Raw genomic sequence first — 22,522 nt, 5'->3', positions numbered from 1 at the left:
AATCGTTTGGCATCAATTTCGTCTGTTCCTGGCAAGGGTTCGGGAGATAAAGCTCGTTTTCTGAATAGAAAAAAGCTGTTTTACTCCGCTCCTGTAAGGACTTTCGTCCTTTGAGTTGTATATTCTGAAAGCTCTCAAGGAGCACTTCTTCTACACCAAAGGACATCCATGTAGTCCTTACAGTTCCCGAGAAAAAGGACATTTTGTGTTTTTGGGCCACTTTTTGCGACTAACCCCCTGTAAATTTTTTCAAGAAATTTTTTTGTGCAATCCTGGATATATTGGTATGCAGTTCGATAGATTCGATGCCCAGGAGCTCGAAAATGCATGTCCTTTTTGGATCCGAAGGATAACGGAGAAGCAAGAGCTAAAAAACATTGCAATTTGCCCATACAAAATGTAAACAAAAAAAGACTTAAGCAACGAACTTGGTGGCAATTTATTTTATTCAATCCTGCATATCCTAGTATGCAATTCGATAGATTTAATACATAGCAGCACAAAAATGCATGTCCTTTTGGAATTGGAAGTATCCATGTGAATGTAATGTCCTGCAAATGAAAGCCATAATGTCAAATTTACATTGTCCTGTGACCATCATCTGCTGCAAATTGCTCAGTATTCTGCAAAGATTAAGGGCCAATTTCTGTATAGAACGCGTTTTTAGCTCTGTGAGTCACATATCCTGAAATATTTCAATGGAATCTTACCAATGTTTACTTACCAAACGACAACAAAGTTAACCAGCAAGTGACTGAAAAAAAAGAGCTTGAGTGTCCTGCTAAATAATAAACTCTAATAATTGTTCCTCAAATAACTCTCAATGAACCATTAATTTTTCGGTTATAAGTCATAGCCATTGCTTGTTGTTGTTCTTGGCGATGCGTAATTGAATAATCAAACTATTTTTACAGTTGTCGGAGAGATATATAAGACTGTAGACTTGGGCACATGACCATGATTGCTTTTGTTGAGTGGCAATGACTTTGAGCGATGTCGTAATCGTCGTTTCCTATGAAAATACGCTTACTTCTTTGGGGCTTTTATGGTCAAGACGTGCTTAGCCAATCGCTGAGGGCTGCTCGATAGCCAACTCATTGGAAGTTCTGCGAAGTCGGAGCTTGCTACGTTGTTGTTGTTCTCTGGTATATGATATGTCTATAATTTATGTCTGGCGTTGTGCAAAGGTAGCATGATTAGCTAATGTGCCCTGCATCAATTAGATAAGCCACGTTAAGCCCGCAAGCGTAGATAAGTTAGCCGAAAATTTACAGTTTTATCGACGGGAAGTGACATTTTCATGGGCGTTATCAATCGGAATGGGGCTTATCTAACTAAATGGCCAAGACAAAAACGCGGCACTTATAGCCAAGTTTAGAAGCACGCTCAGGGCGGATGCTGCTTTCATTGTTTTACATTTTGTTGTTTGACATTTACAATAGTAGTAAGTATTTTGTTTATTTTTCGTGTTTCTTTTAGCATTATTTGTTGTTTTTCAGTTTGTCAAACAATTTAGTGGTTGACAGACGACAGCAGCAAGAGTGTGTAAGAGAGAGAGGAGTCTTTTGTGTGTAAATACAGAAAATACATTTAGCTAGGCTTAGTACAATTGATTTATGTTTGCATTTTGCATTTGCATTTGCTTTATGTCTTGGCATTTACGAGTTGTTAAATAATGCTAGTAGCTGGGAACACGGTGGGGCTTTAAACAAAACAAAAAAACAGTTACAGAAAACAAAAACAAAAAACAACTTTAAATTACAATAATAAATGCCTTAAAGTATAGCAGTATATGCAGTATATCATTATGGGATTGTTTTGTTTTATACTTATTTGCTTATATTCTTGATTGCTATAAATATGCTATGCTGCTTGCTTTAAATTTGATTACCAAACACACACACAAAGGCGAATATTAATAATAATAATGAATTAGCCGCGTTTACAATTTGGTTTTGTTGCTAGTAATTTGCTTTAAAATTAGACACAATTCACATATACAATTACAATAAAGTTACATGCACAAAGAGGTTTGCTTTGTTTTTTTTTTTTTTTGCATTTTTTCTTTTTTTATGTGCTTAAGCTATAACTAAAGGCTAAGAGCTCTACAGCGCTTTAGTTTGAGTTTTGCTTTAATATCTTATATAATAAATATTACATTATGTTTGTATATATATATATATGTATATGTATGCGTTTTACTTTTGATTTTCATGCATGTGTGTAGCTTTAAGCAATGGAGCGCCTATAACGAGGGATGCCTTTACCAGCTGAGATCGTTTTCTTTGTAGCTTTAGTCAATTTGTTCTGATTGTTTGTTTGTATGTTTGTAAAGTAGCTCAGCTACGCTTCAGGTATGTATATATGAAAAAATAAATGAATACAATCAATTAGAATTCTCTCTTATCTACGCTCCCTACATAGGTTTTGCTCTCTTTAATGTAACGTGCCTCAGTCTCTCTTTTTGTTTGCTCTCGTGACTATCTCTCTCTCGCTTTCGCTCACTCATTCGTTCTTTTCAGTAAAGCTCTTCTATTTAACTCAAGTTTTTGTAATTCTTTTTTCACTAAGCTCCATTACTTAAATCTACACACATACAGTCTGCATTAATTATACTCGTACATATATACATATGCATAAGTATTTACATATAAACAGCGATACAACATACGAGGCACACATAAAAAAAATCTAATTTTCTTATTTTTTGTTAATACATTTAATAGTTGAACTCTGCTGCTTCTTTTTTTTTTTTTGTTGCGTTTATGTTAAACTTTTTCTCATTTTGTGCGATATGTGAGTGAGTGTGAAAATATAGTTTAAAACAAGCCTTGAATTGGATAATTGGGGTAAGCTTTGATCTATTTAATTTACTCTCTGTAGTTTTTCTGGTTTGCTGGCGAGTGTTTTGATGGGTCTATTGTAACTAGTAACGAGTAGGCAAGAAACGTCTCGGTGTAGTATAAAAAATAAAACTATTAACTATTAACGAGTGACGAGTTTAGCAATAGACGAGTTCACAATTGGCGAGTATGATTTAACGAGTACCTATGGGACACTCACGTTAGTTGTTGCGCTTGATTGATTCGATTGTTCGTTTGTTTTGTTGTTTTTTTTTTTGGTAATATTTGAAACATACGCTATAGCTACATATAGGTATAGTTTAGTATATAATAATATATATATATGATAAGTTTTGTTGTATAGGCTTAGGTTATGTCAATTTGTTCTATATACTCTTAATAGTTCACTAAGTACTTACTTGTTTATTAGCTATAGTTGTAGTTCTTCTTGGTTTCGGTTACAGCTTGAACTTGACTTTGGTAAATTGGTGTTAGACTTTGACTATGGCTATATATATATATATATATGCAAGAGGGATATATATATATATATATACTACTATGTGTATATGCATTGTATATATGTAATACTATTAAACGTCTTTGCTAATTGCTTTGAGTTTTGCTATAATAACTATTTCGGTTATTCGAGTAGCACTTGGCAGTTATAAATGGTGTTTACGTTACGATTCGTTGGAGTCTGAGATTTGAAGTCTGATAGTGATTGATTGATTGGGAAAGTCTTGGATACTACTACTGATTGTGAGACTTGACTTGAAGTATGCATGTATGTAACAATATAGGATAACAGTAAACAATTTACACACGCAGCCAGTTCAGCAGCTCAACGCTTGACGCCAAACAGATTGGGTATGGACTTGATCTTCTTGCGCGAACAGTTGACGTAATCCTTGTACATATCGGAGCGTAGATAGCGCGAATAGGAATCGCTTTTCATCAGGTGATAAACATGCGAGGCGGCGACATCGAAGCACCAGCGATTGGGTCCGCTTGGCGAGTTGACAGCCTCGCGTGCCAGCTCCACGGACTTTGAGTCCACATTGACCGGACATGGTGCATCGGGCGCTAAAAACTCCTGCCATATCTTTTGTATAGCCTCCTTGATCTCGGACTGCGGCAGCGCCTTCATTTCCTGCACTGATTCCCAGAACCTAAAGTATATATAGAGCGGGATTATAGATTATGTACATAGCTTAATGTGCGTTGTGGTGCTGCACTAACTTGAGATTCTCGCCGCTGTACTCCTTCTCCAGAAACTTGGTAAATTGATCACGTCCAATGGCATCGTTGAGCAGCTCTCGCAGACTGAAGGCCCAACGCTTTACGCGACGCACAGGAACTTCTTTGCTGCTTACAATAAAATGCATAAAATAAAAATGTAAGTTTTAGTTTTAGTTATTGGCACTCACCTATTCTTTTCGGTATCCCACATTTCAGTGCTGTCCGTTTGCCAAGGATTTGGCAGCTCCGGCGAGGTTATAAAGTAATCAAACTCATTGTACTGATCATAGTAAGCAACCAGCCTGCAAATTAGAGTTGAAGGACATGAATAAAACTAAATCTTTGCACTTGACTTCAACGCTTACGCTTCAGCCGCCTTGGACACTTTGATTGTGCGGCGCTCGAGCTTTTGCTTGCGCAGCGCTATAATGCGCGTTAGCTGCTCCACTGGATTCTTGGCCACAGAGGCGCCCGAGGAGCCAGTGCCATGACTGGAGCCGCCGCGACGATACGCCTTCTTGATGTCTATTTCGGTGGTATTGACGCAGCCCGGCATTGGACGATGCACATCCCAAAAGGCGCGCTCCTGTGAGTCCAGCACCTTGCGCTCCAGCTTGTCACGCTTCTTGGCCACCTTGCTCTGCGACTCAGCCTGCATAAAGATGAACTCCCACTTGCGTGAGAACATCTTCTGCAGCTTGGCAAGATTTTCGGCTTCATAGTCGGCCAGCTCCAGACGCGTCTTGTTCTGCATTGTGCGCTTGCAAAGGTAAACCGCATAGTCCGTGTTCTCTGGCTCCCAGCAGTTCGATGGCCAGAAGTAGGGAGTTTGAAATCTGCAAAGTAGAGTTGGTTTCAAAATAAATAAAATTTGCTCATGCTCCAAAGTATGCTGCTGTCTTTGCTGCCGCCAGAGTGCGCCACTGTGCAAAAGCTTACCTGTAAAATGTTCCATCGTTCTTCACAGTCAGCGCATGATCATCTATGGGAAAGATGTAGCCATGTGAGCTCAACAAATGCGCAAAATGCAAAGCCTCCGTCACATCCTCCACATCGAAGTTCTTAAGTATCCAAGCAACCAGATCGGCGCCAGTAAAAACCGATGGCACCTTGCTCATGAAAGCCTTGACCGTGCGCACAGCAACGCCCGTGGACTCTGCCTGCATTTTTTCTATTATAGCTTCCATCTATAGAAAGAGACAGAGAGTTGTAATTGGTTTATTGTAATTAGTTGCTAATGCTTGTTTAGTTATTACCTTTTTGTAGACTAGTATATTGGGTGCATCCTCGTTCTTGCCGCTGCGCTGCTGCTGATGATGATGTTGTTGCTGCTGCTGCGTTGGTGGCTGCGACGCTGGCGCCGCTTGTTGCTCCTGCTGCTGCTGCTGCTGTTGCTTTGGCTGGTGGTGATGATGATGATTGCTGCTAACAGTCAACAGCGCATTTGATCTGGGCGCTGCGGCAGCGCTGCCACTGCCGCTGGGCGTGCTGGCATCGCGTATGCTAACGGATTTGCTGTTGGGCGGCGGCGTGGCAGCAGCCAAAACAGAGCTGCTGCTGCTGCTGTTTGTGCAATTGCTGCTAGTAACATTTACTGTTGCTATTGTTGTTGTTGTTGCGCTGACTTCACTAATAGTTGCTGCTGCTGCTGCTGCTGTTGTTGAATTCGCATTTGCATTGTCTGTTGCTGGCTCTGCTGCCACTTCAGGCGTCGCTGCTGCTGCTGCTGCTGCTTCGGATTCAGTTTCTTCAGCTGCTGCATTGTTGTTGCCGTTGGGCAAAGGCTGCGCTGTCACTGCATTGCTTACGCTTGCTGCTGGCGTCGTCTTGGACGCGTTGCTGCTCATGGCGAGCGCATTGGTTGCTTGCGTTTTGTCCGCTTCCGAATTCATTGTTACCATTGTACGTCCTGCGTCGCTGCCTGCTGCTATCAATGATTAACTGTCGCTATTTTGGAGCAGTCTTCGCACCAGTTCCAGCTTTGCTTGTGTATGCGTGTGTGTGTGTGTATGTGTTTGTATGTATTGTTTTATCACTGCTGCTTTTTCTTCAACTGCGTTGCGCTTTTGTCATTTGTCCTGCTCCATTTTGCATTGTCGCTGATGCTGCCTGCCGTTTTTTTTTTTTCTAATATGAATTTTCACTCACCGATTCACACACACACACACACGCATACGTACGCACACCCACACAACTATAGCGCTCTCTCGCTCGCTCTCTCTCTCTCACTCTTGCGCTTTTGCAAACTGCAAAATTAATTTTGTTCTTTTGCTTGTAAAACTTATTTGATTGCAATTTGATTTTAAAAACAATTAAGCGTTGCCTTTTCACTACTGCTTCTTCTTCTTCTTCTGCTGCTGCTTGTTCTTCTTCTTAGCCTGTAATCATTTTATAGATGTGCGAGGTCGCGCGCGTCTAGCAAGACGAAGAAGCGGGGGCGTACTGTTTGGCCATAGGGAGAGCGCGAAGCTCAAAGTCAATTCAAGTGCCAGCGCCACTCTGCCAGCGTCGTCGTCGTCGTCGCCGTCATCGCTTTCGTTTTTACATTCACGTTCTCGTCGCGGCCACTTCGTGCCTGCGCTTTTGCCGTTTGCCTGTGTTTTATTTTAAGGCGCTTCCTCCACTCGATTTTGCTGTTGCAATCGATTTTCGTTAGCCCTCACCATTCCTTACGCACGCACGCACTCACACACACACACGCATACAACACACGCGTACTAGCCCCAGTTGTGTGTATTTTCTTTCGCTTTTAGCGCAAATAGGCAAATTTAATTTAAAGTCTAAACAGTGCGCAAACACAACCACTAGCGGCCACAACAACAATAACGCTGCAGTTTCAACATTTACACTTAGTAACACTAAATTTGATTGCAGGTCCCCAAGCACACTACACTTTTATCCTGCGGATAAAATGAAAGCACTGTGCGGATAAAAGTGCAACTGCGAACTTCACTGTCATCGAGTAAGTCGATGAGTCTTTTACAACACTAAAAGCACATTGCAGTGGGCACTTTTTTTCTCTTTTAAATTAACGGTTGAATGAATTTAGTTTGCTTGCGCAATATACAAATTTGAGAGCTTGCAAATTTAAAAGTTCACTTTTACTTTAATTATAAATTGCTTTATTTAAATGTTTACTTTATGCTAAGCTAATATTCTAACAATATGTAGTTAAAACTAAAAAAAAAACTCTTGTATAATTTTAGAAATTAAAATATTTTTTTTGTGTAATGTCAAGTAAATTTTTGTTTTTTGTAATTTCAAGTGTTCTTGTGTGCGTTGCTTTAGTTTATAGTGAACTTATTATTATGGCTTTTATACATTCAAAGTTAATTATTTGCATTTCATTATAGAAAGTAGATATGCATATGGTATATTTGAATAATTCGGCTTGCAATGTTTGTTATTCCCCCGAAATGTTAAGGACTATGTTTTCGTGTAACAATCGCAAAATAACGATGACCGATTGTAACCGATAAGCAATTATTTGGCGTACAAACTAAATATCGTTGCTTAAACTATTTACACAGGTCGATTTATTTATTAGTTAATGCTTTATATATAAATATGTATGCGTGTGTATGTGTGTGTGTGTGTGTGTGTGTGTGTGTGTGTAACTTAAGCTTGATTAAGTTTAAATTTCCTCTTGATTTATGAAAAATATGAACTCTATACAGCTAAAGAACTAGACTGCTTCGATGCTATAGGCATTAATATAAAGATTTAGTTAATTTAAAATGGAAGCATTTAAGAATTCATTCAAGAACATATATATAGTATGTTTGTATCTAAATAATAACCCAACGACTTGTAGGCTTTTGTTTTTAGATCACATTTAGACACTACGTGTAATAATAGTTGAATTATATATGCTAAATATATATTGCTGTTGCTTTAAATTGATCAATTGATCAATAATGAGAGAGCAACTAATTAAGTTGAGTTGCATGCGAAAACATTGAGCACAGATTCAATTGTAGTTTCTCTCTGTGTAGTGTCAAGTGATATCGATAAATACTCGAAGATATCTAAAATCAATCGCCTATATGCAAAAATCACCTGTATGCATAACCAATACCATGTCTGCTGTATAAATATATATATATCTGTATATATAGTCGTAGTATCTATTTCTGTAAGAAGTTGCTGGTAGTATGAGCTACATACCCCTTAGTCATCAACTTGTTGTGGTTCTCTGCTCTAATCCTGGGCATGTAGCTGGGCACGCGACTGTCGAATGGGTCTGTCCGCCCAGATGGAGGCGTGTCCGCCAGTTTGCGCCTGATAGGACAAGGGTGGCGGTCCCAGCTGAGCATGTGGCACGAGCTCTGCCTGCGGATTAAACTGATTGTTGGCACTGTAGTTGACCAATATATCGCTGGCCAGGCTGTGACCAATTTGCACGGATCTATCCGGATAATAAGACTGCGACAGTGGTGGAGGCGGCGGCGGTGGTTGCTGCTGTTGCTGCTGCTGCTGCTGATGTTGCTGTTGCTGATAGGGCGGCTGAGGCGGCGCTTTGTTGTTGTGGCGCCAAGGCTTATATAAGCGATAGAGCGGCTCAGCGGAGCTGGGACCACTTGCATAGCTGGGCACAAAGTAGGGCGGATATTTGGAGGAGGCGCTGTTGCCGCCGCCAACGCGTAGACGCTTCAAAGGCGCAGCTGGAGGCGGCGGTGGTGGTGGTCCATGAGCATGACTGTGGGTCTGGGTGTGGCTGTGGGCGTGGCGTGGCCAATAGGGCGCTGCAGCGACAGCTGGTGGACGCAGCTGGAACTGTGCGGGGGGCAGAGCTTGCAGCTGCTGCTGCTTGCCCAGACGCAATTGACGCTGACGTGGAGGCGCAGGCGCTGCAGTGGGCGTGGCTGTGGCTGGATACACAATGGCCTTGAAGGACTGTTCGTCCTGCTCGTCGGCGCTGTAGTTGACCATGGGCAGGAAGGGCTGGCGATCAAAGTCTGGCGGCTGGAAGCGACCGGTCTGGATGAGATTGCTGCTGAGCAGCTGACCCAAGGCGGCGTCATAGGCCGACTGCAGCTGTGGGCGTGGCTTGGGTGTTATGTTTATGAGCGAGGGCAGTGGGCGTGGCGGCGCGCTGTCCTCCAGCAGATTGGACTTGAGCGCATACTCGTAGTAAATGGGATTGGACTTGGAGAGCGCGGGCTCCGTGGAGCTGGGCACAAACACAAGATGCTGGGCTGGCTGTGGGCGTGGCGTGCTGCTGGGCTGATAGTTGATGGGATAGATGGGTATGGGCACGGCCACGGGCACAGGCACGCGTTCGATATACGAGGGGCGTGGCGTGGGCGCAGCGGGTGGCAGATACTTGAGCTTCAAGCGTGCGGCGGGCGAGCGAGTGGTGCTCGTCGAGCTGCTGCTGCTGGTGCTGCTAGCAGCAGTAGTAGTGGTAGTAGTAGTGGTGGTGGTAGTAGTGGTGCTGCTGGTGCTGGGTCTGCGTGTGGTGCTCGGACTGTCGTCGAGGCGACTGAACTGATCCGGCGGCGGAGGCAACACTATGCCCGGCACCAGCGGCCCCGGCGGCACCGGATTGCTGTAGTTGCTGCTGTAGACGAAGCTGTAGGCGGGCGGGTAGTAGAGCGACGGATCGTCTTCGTCGAAATCGGAGGCGTTGAGGTTTTGCAGCAGCGCCGGTAAGCTGCCGCCGGCGTAGGCCGAGCTGTTGCCGCCGCCGTTGCTGCCGTAGAGTAGCCAAGGCGGGGACGCCGGCTGCTGCGGCTCAAGCGCTGCAGCTGCTGCAGTCGCTCCGCTCCAGGCAGCAGTATGCGCGGCAAGCGCTGCGCCAGCGTTGCCTTTGCCTTCCGCCGCGGCGTGGGCGTGGGCGTGGCCAGACGCCGCCTGTTTTGGATAATTGCGTATAAGCTGCAGCGGCCCGTGCGGCTCGAGCTGCACAGGAAAGGGAGGCGCCACGGCGGGCTTGGAGGGCAGCTTAATTTGTCGCGGCGGCGCATCATAATCATCGATTGCTGGCCACGCATCGTTGCCACCAAAGTTGTCGTCGCCGTCGTCAGCTTCGTTCAGCGCGCCGCCCTTGATGACCAGCAAATGATCCTCGGCCAGCCAAATGTCCTGCTCCTGCAGTCCGCCATAGTTGCGCTCATTGTCGGACGGCATTTCGGGATTACGCGCATAGCTTAGCACGCCGGGACGCTTGGGTTGGCGCCGGAACAGCTCACGCTCGATCAAACCGTATTTGCCATCACGCACTTGATCCGCCAGCGTCTTCTTGCTCTCGTCCTTGCCCTTGCTCTTGCTTGACTTGGACTGCAGGCTGGCTGCTTCCTCCTTGCCAGAGCCAGCGCTCAATCTTAGAATGCCGTTATCCCAGCTGCCAAAGTCATCGGGCTCATTCAGCAGCGCCTCATCATCATCAGCATCCGCATCCTGCTCAGCTGTGGGTGTGCTCGATGTGCTGCTTCTGCTTGTGGGTCTGCCCAGTCGATAGCTGCTGCTTGCCTTGGGCTTGCGAGTTGTAGTCGTTGTGGTTGGGCTGCTGCTGCGACTGCTGTTGGCACTCACGGCGGATACTTGATATGTGGAATGACCCTGCGCATTCTGTATGTGTCCCGCCACCAAGCGTTGAATCATCCGCGGCCTGTAGCGAAAATTAATCAATGTTGTAATACAGACTACAGATATATATAGATATATATGTACTATATGTAATTGTTAGTGGCTGCCATTAATCAATGGCGGCACCCAAAATGGAGCGACGCCAGCAAAAAAAAACAGCAACGAGACACAAAAAGTTGCAAGCTCTGGTGGCAAATTAAGCGCTGAGCGCGTGAGTCGAGCAGCTTAGAGACTTGGCTCAGTTTGGAAATGAAAAACACAAGCAACATTATTTGATATATGTGCAGTGACTAGGCAAAGTTCTGGCTTAAACTAAATTAAAAATAAAATAAATAAAGTAGAAAAACTATAAAACTTTGAACAAGAAAGAAAATAAAAGTATTAATATAGCAGAAAAACAATTTGTATTACAATTAAAATAAATAATGATATAGTAGTATATAATAGTAGTAGTAGTAGTAAAATAGTAGCAAATTTATAGTAGCATAAAAATAAATTCTAATGCGATGAAATTGAATTTGAGCAATAAAGAAAAGAAAATTGTACTTAAATTCAATTCAAGCTTAAATTTCATTTAATTTAAGCTGCAAATTGTTCTAAACTTTTGGTTAGTAGCCATGCCCATGGCTTAAATATAGAGTTGGCTTGCAACTATCGTTAGTTAAAGTTAAAGCTTAAACTCATCTCAAAAGATAACTCACGTTTTTTGAGCGCCGCCGCTGCTGCCATTGCTGATGTTGCTGTTGTAGTTGCTGTTGCTGTTGCTGTTGTGATTGCTGCCGCTGCGAACTGAAGCGTAGGATGGAGAGGAGTAGGGTGCATTAAAGTTGGCCGTTGTCATCAACGGCTGCTGTGAGTGGCGCCGACTATTGGCGCTCCCCTGTTGCCATTCATTTACCGTTAACTCGGCCACAGCAGCTGCAATATCTGCAGTTGTTGCTGCTGCTGCTGCTGCTGTTGGCGTGTCGCGTGGCTGACGCGCTGCTCTAACGCTGCCGCGTCTGCTGCTGCGCGCAGACAAAGGCGCTGCTGTTGTTGTTGTCGTTGTTGTTGTTGTACCACGACGTCTTGGCTGTCTTGCTGCTGCTGTGGTTGTTGCTGTTGCTGGCATTGGCGTTGTGCTAAAGCGATTGCCATTGCGACTGTTGCTGCTGCTGCTGCTGCTGGTCGCATCAATGGGCTGCGTTGTGGGCGGACGTCGCTGACGCGGTGCGCGCAATGTTGGCGCCTGCGTGCTTGTTGTTGTTGTTGTTGTTGTTGATGCAGCTCCCCATCTGCTGCTGCTGCTGCCGCCGCCAGCAACTGCAACTGCTGCCACTGCTGCGCCTCTGCCACGCTGACCAACGTTACGTGAAGTTGCTGCTGTTGCTGCTGCTGCTGTGGTTGCTGTTGTGTCAGTTGCAATTGTTATTGCTGTTGCCGTCGCCAGCAGCGCTATCACTATCAAGTGCAAGGTTAACGATGTCATCTGCAAACAAAAAAAAAAATAAATAAAATAAATGTGAATACACTTGTGCACAGTGGAGCAAAAATATAAAAAAAACAGTTGAAAAAAGCTACTGCTATAAATTCATTGTAGAACTAAATTAATGCAATATAAGCTAAGTGAAGTTATTATTATTAGGATATATATATATATATATATATATATATATGAGTAAATATATGAGCTAAAAACAGAGCTGATAACGTTTCGTTACATTAGATTGCTAGCAATATTTTAAAAATGCTATTGAACTTAATTTAAATGCTGATTCCGATTCAGAACGCTCGCAGGCAACCCCTCAGCAATATTATAGAATCCTCAATGATAAAGTAACTAAACTAGGTCCATTAGTACAATTTAAGCTAACAAATAAATTCCAGGGACCTTGGAATTGGAATTGCCAGTCAGTGTTGCCAGCATTTAAGAGGCTATAATAAGCTAGATTGAGGAAAAAAACAAGCTAGAATAAGCTACATTCAAAATTTGCGTCAAAACTAAAAAAAGCAGAGTTGAAATTTGAAGTCCAAATTCATGAAATTAAAAAAAAAAGATCAGCGCCTGCAAATTTTCATGTATGAAGTCGAAATTACGAATAGTAAAAGTAAAAAAGAAAAAGTTCTGCGTCTGCCAATTAAAATATGCTAGGCTATATATATTCAGGCTATAAGCTATTTTCAAATTTTATAAGCTATTCCATATTTAAATATGCTAGATCTAGCCTGAAATAAGCTAATCTGGCAACACTGTTGTCTTTGTAACCAAAGAGTTTAAAAAGCTATAGCCTGAAATATCAGTAGAGAGTGCAACAACAGCCAGCAACACCCTCTCGACCTTCCCTTTAGGCCACCCACCCAAGCAGTGTTAGCTAACCTCACCCTACATGTAAAAATTCTGTCTAAGCCGTAGTCATAGAAATTACTTATTATCTATATGTATATATGTAATAAATAAAAAATATACGTTTAAATAAATAAATGCATAAACAAAAACAACAAACTGAAGTTCATTGACAGCTTCTCCCAGTCGCTTAGCTGATGCGCTACAAACGAATTCGTTTCGTTTCGTTAGTTTTCGTTACACCAACAGCGCATCCGAAGTTGCTGCTGCATCACAAAAACAACAACAACTAAAGTAAACATGTCTTTTATTAACTTTTTTTTTTGGCAGCTTGTGCTGTGCGCTTTTGTTGTTGTTGTCAAGTTTTGCGCACGCGCCAACTTGAAACTATCAATCGTTAAAGTTGTTGCTCGTTGGCTGCTGCTGCTCATGTTAATTAGCTGTTGTTGTTGTTGTTGTTGAACGCCTCTTGCTGTCTAGTGCTTCTTCTTCGCTTTTACATTAGCAATTCGTGCTGTACAAATCACTTAATAAATGCTAGTTGAGTTTATAGTAGACATAACTCTTTGCTTATTTGGCTGTGGCTTTGCTTTGCTTTGCAACTGTTTAAATAATATTTTATATTAATTATAACATGTGTATTGCTTTGTTTTATTTCTTTTTCCTGCAGACCTTTGTTGCTCTAGCTATAGAATTTAATTCTAGGCTACAATTAAAATAAATAAATAAATTTCTTTTAATTAAACTTAATGTCAGCCTTGCAATTTAAAGTTGTTTTACGACTCAATAAGCAGTTTGCGCTTGCAGCGACTAACTAACTAAACTATAGCTTAGCTTTGGCTTTACTTTTTGCAGAACAATTAAATAATAGTTAGCAACAAAAAGTCGTTATATCTTTGCTTTGGCATGTCGCATGTCTGCAACTGCAAAAAGAATATAAAATATAGAAGAAAAAAAAACATGGAATTGAGTCCAATTTAATCTATGACACCATCGCCCCAAACTGCTTTCAAATAAACTAATTAAATTGAGTCAAAGCTGCGCTACGTACAGCAAATAAAAGCAAAAAAAATAAAAATAAAAGAAGGCGCAGGCGCAGCAGCTCGAGCGACGGCAACAAAGAATTATTTATTGCCAACGACGCCGACGTCGGCTGCGACGCCGACAGCGCATATGTCGCGCTGCCTGCCTTTCGTTCAAAAATGAAAAGCATAGCGAGCGAGGCTTGGCCTGGAACGACTGAATTCAAGTGAAACGCCAAAATGCGCGGCACAATGTGAAACATGCAATGGCACAGTGGAGCCAGCGTTAGAATTTAGAACATAACTAGCTCTATTAGAACTTTGTCTATTTCTTTATAAATTGAATTAGTTAATTTAAAATTTCAAAATGTTTGTAAAATTAAAAACTAAACTACTACGAATTGCTTAATTTATTTTAAATTTTACAAGCAATTTATTTTGTATTTTTGCTTTTTCACGAATTAATAATTAAATTATTGATTATCTATTATTTTAAATTTTATATGCAATTTATTTTGAAATTGTTAATTTTTCAAGTTTGAATTAATAATTAGATTTTTACTATGATTTGCTGTTTATATTTTTAGTTTTATAAGAAAATTGTTTTCAATTAGAATTATTATTTATATTATTGATTATCTATTATTTTAGAATTTGTGCTGCATTTATTTTAAATTTTATAAGCAAATTGTTTGCCTTTTTCAAGAATTAAAGAACATTTAAAAACTATACTAGCCTTATAATTATTTTAGAATTTTCTGAATTAACTATAGATTTAAAAATCAATGTTTGCTTTTGCAAATCTGCACCACTGTGCAGTGCCTGCCTGGGCGCTATGACGAATGCGACGAATGCAAGGCGACTGCGCGACTGCTGCTACTAAAAACACCGTTAGGCGGCAGCAGCGGCAGCGACGCCGGGAGCGAGCGCACGCGAACGCTTTTCATGTTTAATTTTTTTTGTGCTTTTATTTAATTTTTTTGTTGCTGTTGTATTTTCGGGTTTTTATTTTTTTGTTATACTTTTGATTGCCAAACAACAATTTGGTTGCTTGGTTGCTGCTGCTGCTGCTGCTGTTGTTGTTGTTGTTGTTGTTGCTGATTCTACGTACATATTAAAAATTGGAGCGCTGGACAGACTAAGGCGCATTCCACTTTACGAATCACGTTTCATTTGATTGTGGAAGTTATTTGTTGTTGTTGTTGTTGTTGTTACTGTTGTTGTAACTTTTGCTTTTTGGCTGCACTTTGCATTAAATCGCGTTTTTGTCTTTGGCTTGGGCTTGGCTAAAGCTTTGTGACTCCGCCAGAGCAATAAGACTTGCAACCTGTTGCCGTCAAGTGGTCCAATTAGCCACAGCGCGTATGAGTAATCAACAGCAACAACAACAGCAACAGCGACAGCAACAAAAAGAGTTATTTATGATTTTGAATTTGAATTTGAATTTCAATTCTTTTGTCCTTGATTTGAGCCGCTTTTGGTCAGTTTCTTTTTGGGCAACTAATGGAGGCCACACACAAGCGAGCAGGAGAAAGGAACCCAAGCCTATAATTTCCAAGCCTATATATGTTAACATATTCACCTTCAAGCACACAACACACTGCACCCAATCAGACTTTAAACAGAACTGAGCTGAACACATAACTTGCTATAACATTTGACATTTCGAAAGTTTCCCGATTTGCTCTAATTAAGCTTTCAACTAAAACAAATCTCAGGCAGGAAATATAAAGCAGCAACTATTGTTTACATAATTTTGCGGGAGCTCAACATAATGCCAGCACATTTTTTTGTTTAAACAAATTATTAACTACAATTGTTTAGCATATAACGTTATGGACAACTAAGCAATTGTCACGTGTCAGTTAACAAAAGTACCAAAAGGCCAAAATATTATATAAACGCTTATAAAGTAGAGCTAATTAATTAAGTTATTAGACAATGCAAATGCGCATAATAAAGAATTTTTGTCAGCGATAATACAGCAAATTTTACAATAATAGTTAAGTTACATATATTATTTAAGTTAAAATAATATGTAAGCTATAATTTTTTTTGATTTATTTTAAATGCATTTTTTATTGCCTTTGCTTCAAATGTTTGCTCAATTCTTAATTAAGCTGCCGCAGTCTTGAACAATTTCAACATAATTCTATTTATTGTTTATCTATTTGTTCAAGTTCTCAACTATTGCTCAACTGCTGTAACTTGATAAGCTGAGCGCGCATTTTACACTTGATCGATTTTTAGCGTCATAAAGTAAAAAGCAAAACAAAAAAACAACAACAAACAACAAAAAACAACAAAAAACAAATTAAAGTGCTCCAAAAAAAAGAAAAAGTAAGTCAGTTGGCTATCGATATGCCAACATCGAAACGAAACCAGTAAACCGCGCTGCCCACTGTTCGCCCACCCCTTGTACCCCCCCCCCCTCTGCTACTTGCGATTAAAGTTTTTTTTTGTTGAATCAACGTTCGCCCTCACAGCTTGAGAGCTGAGCCGAAGCCGAAGCTGAAGCCTGAGAGACTTTAAGGCATGCGGCGCAGGTTTCAATTGAGCGCTGCAGGTTTGCATACAAACAAACGAAACACACACACACACACACGCATACAAACAAAGAAATAAACAGAGAAATATATTTTGCCGTCAAACGAATTTTCTGTTAAATATTTGTGACGTTGTTGCCAGTTCGCTTGGAATTTTAAATAAATGCGATTTAGTTGTGCAACATTTTTTACTACTATACATTTTCTTTAGATCTCACTCCCTCACCCTCACCCTCACCCTCAGCGCCGGACGCCACTTGCACTGCAAATTTATGTTAAATAATTAAAAAGAAAAAACAATCGAAATCGAGACTTGAATACGCTTGTTAAATCAAAATTAAGCAGCATTCAAGAAATCTTAAAGTATATGCAATTGTAGCTGATATTATATAAAGCCAAATAAAACAATTAAAGCAGCCAAGCATGCAATAAATATTGAATTAAAATATAAATAGCAAAAATGTTGCGCAAGTGCGTTCAAAATTCATTTCTTATGATTTAATAATTTAAAATAAAAATTTAAGCGCAGCAAGCGCAGCAAAAAAAAATCAAAATTACATAGCCTAAGTTGCTTTGTATGTAAGTCAGTTAAGTTAGTATATTTTATTCTGTGTTCGATCAGGCTGACGTGAAAGCGAGAGTGTTGCTGCTACATGTTGCTGTTGGCTGTTGCTGTTGGCCCAGTTACGCGCCAAGCATAACTTAGGCGCTGAACAAAGCCAAGCACGCAAAGCCGACAAACAGCAATAACAACAACAGCAACAACAGCAGTAACAACAACAACCAGCGCAACAACAACAACTAAAATATTTACAAAAAATTCATTGATTTCAAAGCATTGTTGGCTTTACTTTGTGGTTATTTTTTATTTTTCGCAGTCTTAGATCATTTCTTTTTGGGCTATGATGTAAGCCGAGGCGAGCTAACGCGACGTATGCGTAATTTGTTGAACACATATATTACGTATACGCCAGCCCCAAAAAATACTCACTCAATTTGCTAGCGGAAACTGCAGCTAAATATTGAACAAGAAATCACTTGATTTGCATTTTTTCAATCGAAGGGGCTACGCTTCGCTTCGAATTATCGGGCGTGGGAACGACGCCTGCCACGCCCCCCTGCTCGTGCTAAGCGCTACAACTTTATTATGCAGCCAAAGCGTTTCAGCTGATGCACGTTGTGGGCGTTTGATCGAGTCGTTGAACATGATTTTGGGCCTCGCACTAATGACAAACTATTTAAGTGGCTTTCCTAACTTGGTCAGCAGACCAGGCAGCAGACACGGCTCAAAGGGCAACAATAGCCAGGCTATAACTATAACAACAGCTATAAGCCAAGTACTTAACACACCCAGCTGCAGTTGCAATTAGTGCTGCCGCTGCTGCTGCCGCTGAAGTTGCCACCGATACTCGAGCTGCAAGTTTAAGCATTTCGGGGCGTAGTTCGTCGCTTGGTCGTTACGCTTTAATAAGCCCCCAAAACATGCTTGACAGCCTTTAAGGCCCGCACTTAATTAAATCAGCAAATTAAAGCAAACTATGGCGAGCGCCTTGCTCAATCTTTTAATTCAGTTTCAAATGCCATTTATCAATTTTCAATAAAAAATAAATAATGTATTCGATTAGTGTCTGATTTGATTTTCATTGCGATTTCCAAGTGAGTGAAATTAATGTAGCAAAAAGTTTAGAACGGAAAACCAAAGCAGCAAATAAATTTACATAAATAAAACGCATTAAAATTTAGAAAATAAAGCTAAGAATCAATAATAATAATAATCAGAGCTTATGCTATGCTACTTATAATATTTATTCATAGCTTATTTCCATTAAAGATAGAGAATTCAAACTGTAGATTCTATTGAGAAAATGAAGGCACGAATTAATTTAGCAACAATAATAATGCTAATTGCAACAATTAATGCAACTAACAAACATTTGTTGCTTTTGCTGTTAAACTTCTTGGCATTTCAGTTAAAGAGAGAGAAAATAAAAAGTTCAAACTGCAGAGTCTGCAAGAAGAAGTGAATAAAATAATATGAAAATGATATAATAATATTAAAAATGTGCTCTATTTCAATTTCAACACCTAATGTAACATTAAACTTCTTTCTATTTCAATAAAATAGCTTACAAAAATATTTGCATAAATTAAAACTAAAGAAAATCAAAAGAAATTTGTTAGCATCAATAGTATTAAAAATATGTTCTATGCTATTTTTAACACTTAGCTGCAACTAATATACAAATTTCTTTATATTTCAGTCAAACTAATTGCAATTTCAATTGAAGAGAGAGAGAGAGAAAATAGGGTGTTGAATAATTAACATAATAATAATAAAAATGTGTTCTATGCTATTTGAAACAATATATAACACACATTAAAATTTCTTTGCTCAATTAGCTGCTAATTCGCTGCCTACAAATAAACGCTAAATTTGGCATTTAAAAGGCTAAACAAAGCAGCGCTATAGCTAAAGTTTGGGCGGCTTTTTGGGTTGTTGCTGTCGTCGTCGTCGTAGTTGTTGCTGTTGGCTTTTGGGGATTGCATGTTGGTCAGTCAGTTGATTGACACCTTTTAACTACCGTGGCGCAATTGTAGTCGACAACTTTAACGCGCGCGCTGTTAAATTATGCAGCCAGAAAAAGAAAAAAAGAAACAGAAACTAAAACTAAAACTAAAACCGCTTTGAAAGCTTTCGCAATACCCAAGCACAGCTCTAAATATTCAGCAGATCCTTTCATAATGAAACTAACTACCAACAGTTCAAGCTAAAAATATGCTGCCGCTGTCTAGGCCACGCCTTCAAATCGTGTGTGCTGCATATTTAGTTAGCATAATTTGCTCTCTAATTGTCACTGACAGTCTAAGAATGCGACTGGTTCCAACAGCAATTGCTGCTGCTGCTGTTCGTCATTGTCAACACATTTATTTATTTATTTATTTGCTGGCATATTGCATATTTATTTATTGCTGCAATTACACCCACGCGCCCCCCGCCACGCCCCTTCCTCAAGCGCTCTAATTGCTGCAAAAGACTTTAATATGTTGTCACATGTAAATGCGTTCGACGCTGACTTTAGTTAAGTTGTTTGCCATAATCGAATGCATACTTTATATATATAGTATGCATATATAATATATATAGATAGTATCTGAACATAACCAGCTGCCAGAGCAAGTCTATAAAATAGTCTAGAGCTAAGTCTAGAACTCATTTCCCGACTTTATAGCAACAAAGTTTGCATTTCGACAACTTTCATTTTGAGGTTATGTTGCTTTAGCTTCGTTAAATATTTAACTACTTCATAATTTGCATTATTTATTGTTTCTATGTTTGTTAAATTAGCAACTCCTAACGCGCATTTATATATCTTTTTGATTTTGTCGCCTGATTTGAAACACTTTGATGTTATGTTGCTTTAGCTTTAAGTAGCTTTTGTTTATTATTAATATATTATTTTTTTTCTATTTATTGAAAACTCTTAGACAGAACTCTACTTAATGTTGCTTGAAGTTTCGACTGCTATTTTGTTCATTTTGAGGTTATGTTGCTTTAGCTTTATATTCAAAAAGTATTTAATGCTAATTGCAACTACTTTATAATTTGTATTATCTCTTTTTGCTCATTTACTAAACTAGCTGCTGAATCTAACTTGGTCAGCCTGAATTTTTATTGCTTTTTGAGGTTATGTTGCTCTAGCTTGAAAAAGTATTTAATGCTAACATAATTGTTTATTATTTTTCTTTACTCTTAACGCTTATTATCAAAACTCTTTAATCTGATTAATCTTGCCTGCACTTTCGTTGCGCTTTTTTGTTCATTTTGAGGTTATGCTTGAATTTCTTTTCATTTCATAGTATTTAATGTTAATTGCAACTACTTCATAACTTTAATTATTTCTCTTAAGCCTCATTTACCAAACTCTACACATTTGATTAATAACTTTTCATTGCTTTCTTAACATTTTGAGGTTATGTTTACCTTATGCTTTCTATAAACTCGACTCTTAAGCGTGTCATATGTAAATGTTTATTGCTGACATGTTTGTCAACTCTCTACAAAACTTTGAGGTTATAGCAAATTGCATTTCCGTTCCACTGGGCAAAAGCAAAAAAAAAAATTTGTGTGTGCTTAATTGTTTAAGTTTTGTTTTTTTTTGTTTTTTGTTTTTGTGGCTCACCTTTGGATCTTAAGATATCACAGAATGGTTATTTTGCATGAAGAAACGGCGACACTTGTTCAAGTTGTTGTTGTTGTAGTTGTTCTAGTTGCAGCACTTAATGTTTTAGTTGTTATTGTTGTTATTTATGCTTGTTGTTTGTTTGTTGTTGCCACTTGCCAGTGGCTATAAAACTGTTGCTGTTGTTGTTGCTGTTGCTGGTTTCCCTTGGAGTTTAGGCCAGGCTGTGCTTAAAACTTAACGGTATTGTTGTGCTTGGCCAAAAGTCGCATAGCGTTAATTGCTCAGATTGTGTGTCTCTTGTTGTTGTAAATGACAACAACATGTCGCAGCTGAGCTACAAATAAATATAAAACAGAATTATTAAAATGATAAAATAAAAAAAATGTGCGTAAATTTAATCTAAAAAAATATAAATTTAATAAAACTATAACTAAAAAGCAAAAGTAAATTAAATAAGCTAAAAAATTAAAGCACAAAGCGCTGCAAATTGCTGCAAATCTAAAATAAAATATTAATATTAAATAAGCTAAAAAATTAAAGCACTAAAATAAAATATTAATATTAAATAAGCTAAAAAATTAAAGCACAAAGCGCTGAAAATTGCTGCAAGTCTAAAATAAAATATTAATATTAATATTAAATAAGCTAAAAAATTAAAGCACTTAAATAAAATATTAATATTAATATTAGTCTCTGCTTTAGCTTAAAGCAAGCGCTGCTAGTTTGGCAATAAATTTGCCATTGAAATGGTTCAAGCAGCTATAAAAAAAACAAAAATTCATTGTAGTTAAAAAGAGAACGCCGAGAGCAAAGGCAATAAAAAATCCCAAGCTAATAAGCATGTTGAAATGTAATTACTTAAAATGCGTAATTAACATTTTTAATGAGAGCTTAATTAACAGCTGGGGACAGAGAGCAAATGGCCAAGGCTGCAGCTCAAGATTTCAAAGTTCTAATCGACAAACTCAAGCTGCAGCTTTGCGGCCTAAACTGAGTTTTGTGGCTTAAAACTCAAATGCAGCTTAAACTGAAGTGCAAGGCGAAAGGCGGAAATTAAGCAAAACTTGCAATGAACGCGTCTGCAAATTATGCGAATCGCATCAAAGCAAATTCCACACACACACACACACACACACACACAGCTGAAAATGTCACAATGCATTTGTCATGTCTACACACGCTATTGCTATCTCTTTCTATTTGTTCAACTGTGCGTGCTGAGTACATCAAAATTACATTAGTTAGCGCACTCTATATATATATATATATATATACATAGCATATAGTTACTACTGTGACCTATTTTCATGTCTGTTCATATCAAGTTTCGCTGTCGATGTGTTAATTAGTCAACTGTTTGCTTTGCTTTAGCTCTATTGCCTACTTTGCTATTTGCTAACTGTTTTCCTAATGATCACACACACACACGCACACGTATACACATAAAGCCATGGGTGTGTTTTAGGTAAACGGTAGCGAATCTGACACTTAATTGCCAAAGCCATCAACTTCTTCTAAATGGCAATTAGAAAGCCCCACCAAGTTTATTAAGAGCAAGTTAAAAAACTGCTAAAAAGTGTAAGCAAGCTAACTTTTTTTTTATATCATATCTAACTTTCAAACTATCATATCTTATATCTTTTATCTTTTATCTTTTATCTTATATCTTATATCTTATATCTTATATCTTATATCTTAGCTCTAAGTTGAAGTTCCATTCAAATGTTTATCAATTTTATTTAATTTATTTTAGCTTTTAATTAAATATATA

The 22,522-nt window shown here is 39.2% G+C and overlaps 2 protein-coding genes across 2 annotated transcripts; both read right to left on the bottom strand.

The window, feature by feature from the left end:
* Positions 1-1,914: 1,914 nt before the first annotated feature.
* LOC108606271 (regulator of G-protein signaling 7) lies at positions 1,915-6,261 on the bottom strand. Its single transcript, XM_017996248.2, has 6 exons — positions 5,342-6,261; positions 5,025-5,272; positions 4,451-4,921; positions 4,274-4,387; positions 4,086-4,211; positions 1,915-4,015 (listed from the first exon to the last, which is right to left on the bottom strand). Exons 1-6 carry the CDS (start codon positions 5,984-5,986, stop codon positions 3,688-3,690), a joined length of 1,932 nt encoding a protein of 643 aa, XP_017851737.1. The 5' UTR covers positions 5,987-6,261; the 3' UTR covers positions 1,915-3,687.
* Positions 6,262-7,306: 1,045 nt separating this feature from the next.
* On the bottom strand, positions 7,307-20,881 carry LOC108606686. Its single transcript, XM_017997038.1, has 3 exons — positions 20,749-20,881; positions 11,378-12,144; positions 7,307-10,698 (listed from the first exon to the last, which is right to left on the bottom strand). The coding sequence occupies exons 2-3, from the start codon at positions 12,142-12,144 to the stop codon at positions 8,286-8,288; spliced, it is 3,180 nt and encodes a 1,059-aa protein (XP_017852527.1). The 5' UTR covers positions 20,749-20,881; the 3' UTR covers positions 7,307-8,285.
* Between the last annotated feature and the right edge of the window lie 1,641 nt (positions 20,882-22,522).

This window comes from Drosophila busckii, chromosome X, assembly GCF_011750605.1.
Source record: "Drosophila busckii strain San Diego stock center, stock number 13000-0081.31 chromosome X, ASM1175060v1, whole genome shotgun sequence".
Classification (NCBI taxonomy): Eukaryota; Metazoa; Arthropoda; class Insecta; order Diptera; family Drosophilidae; genus Drosophila; species Drosophila busckii.
The sequence above is the reverse complement of the archived record's forward strand: the minus strand, read 5'-3'. Positions and strand labels throughout refer to the sequence as shown.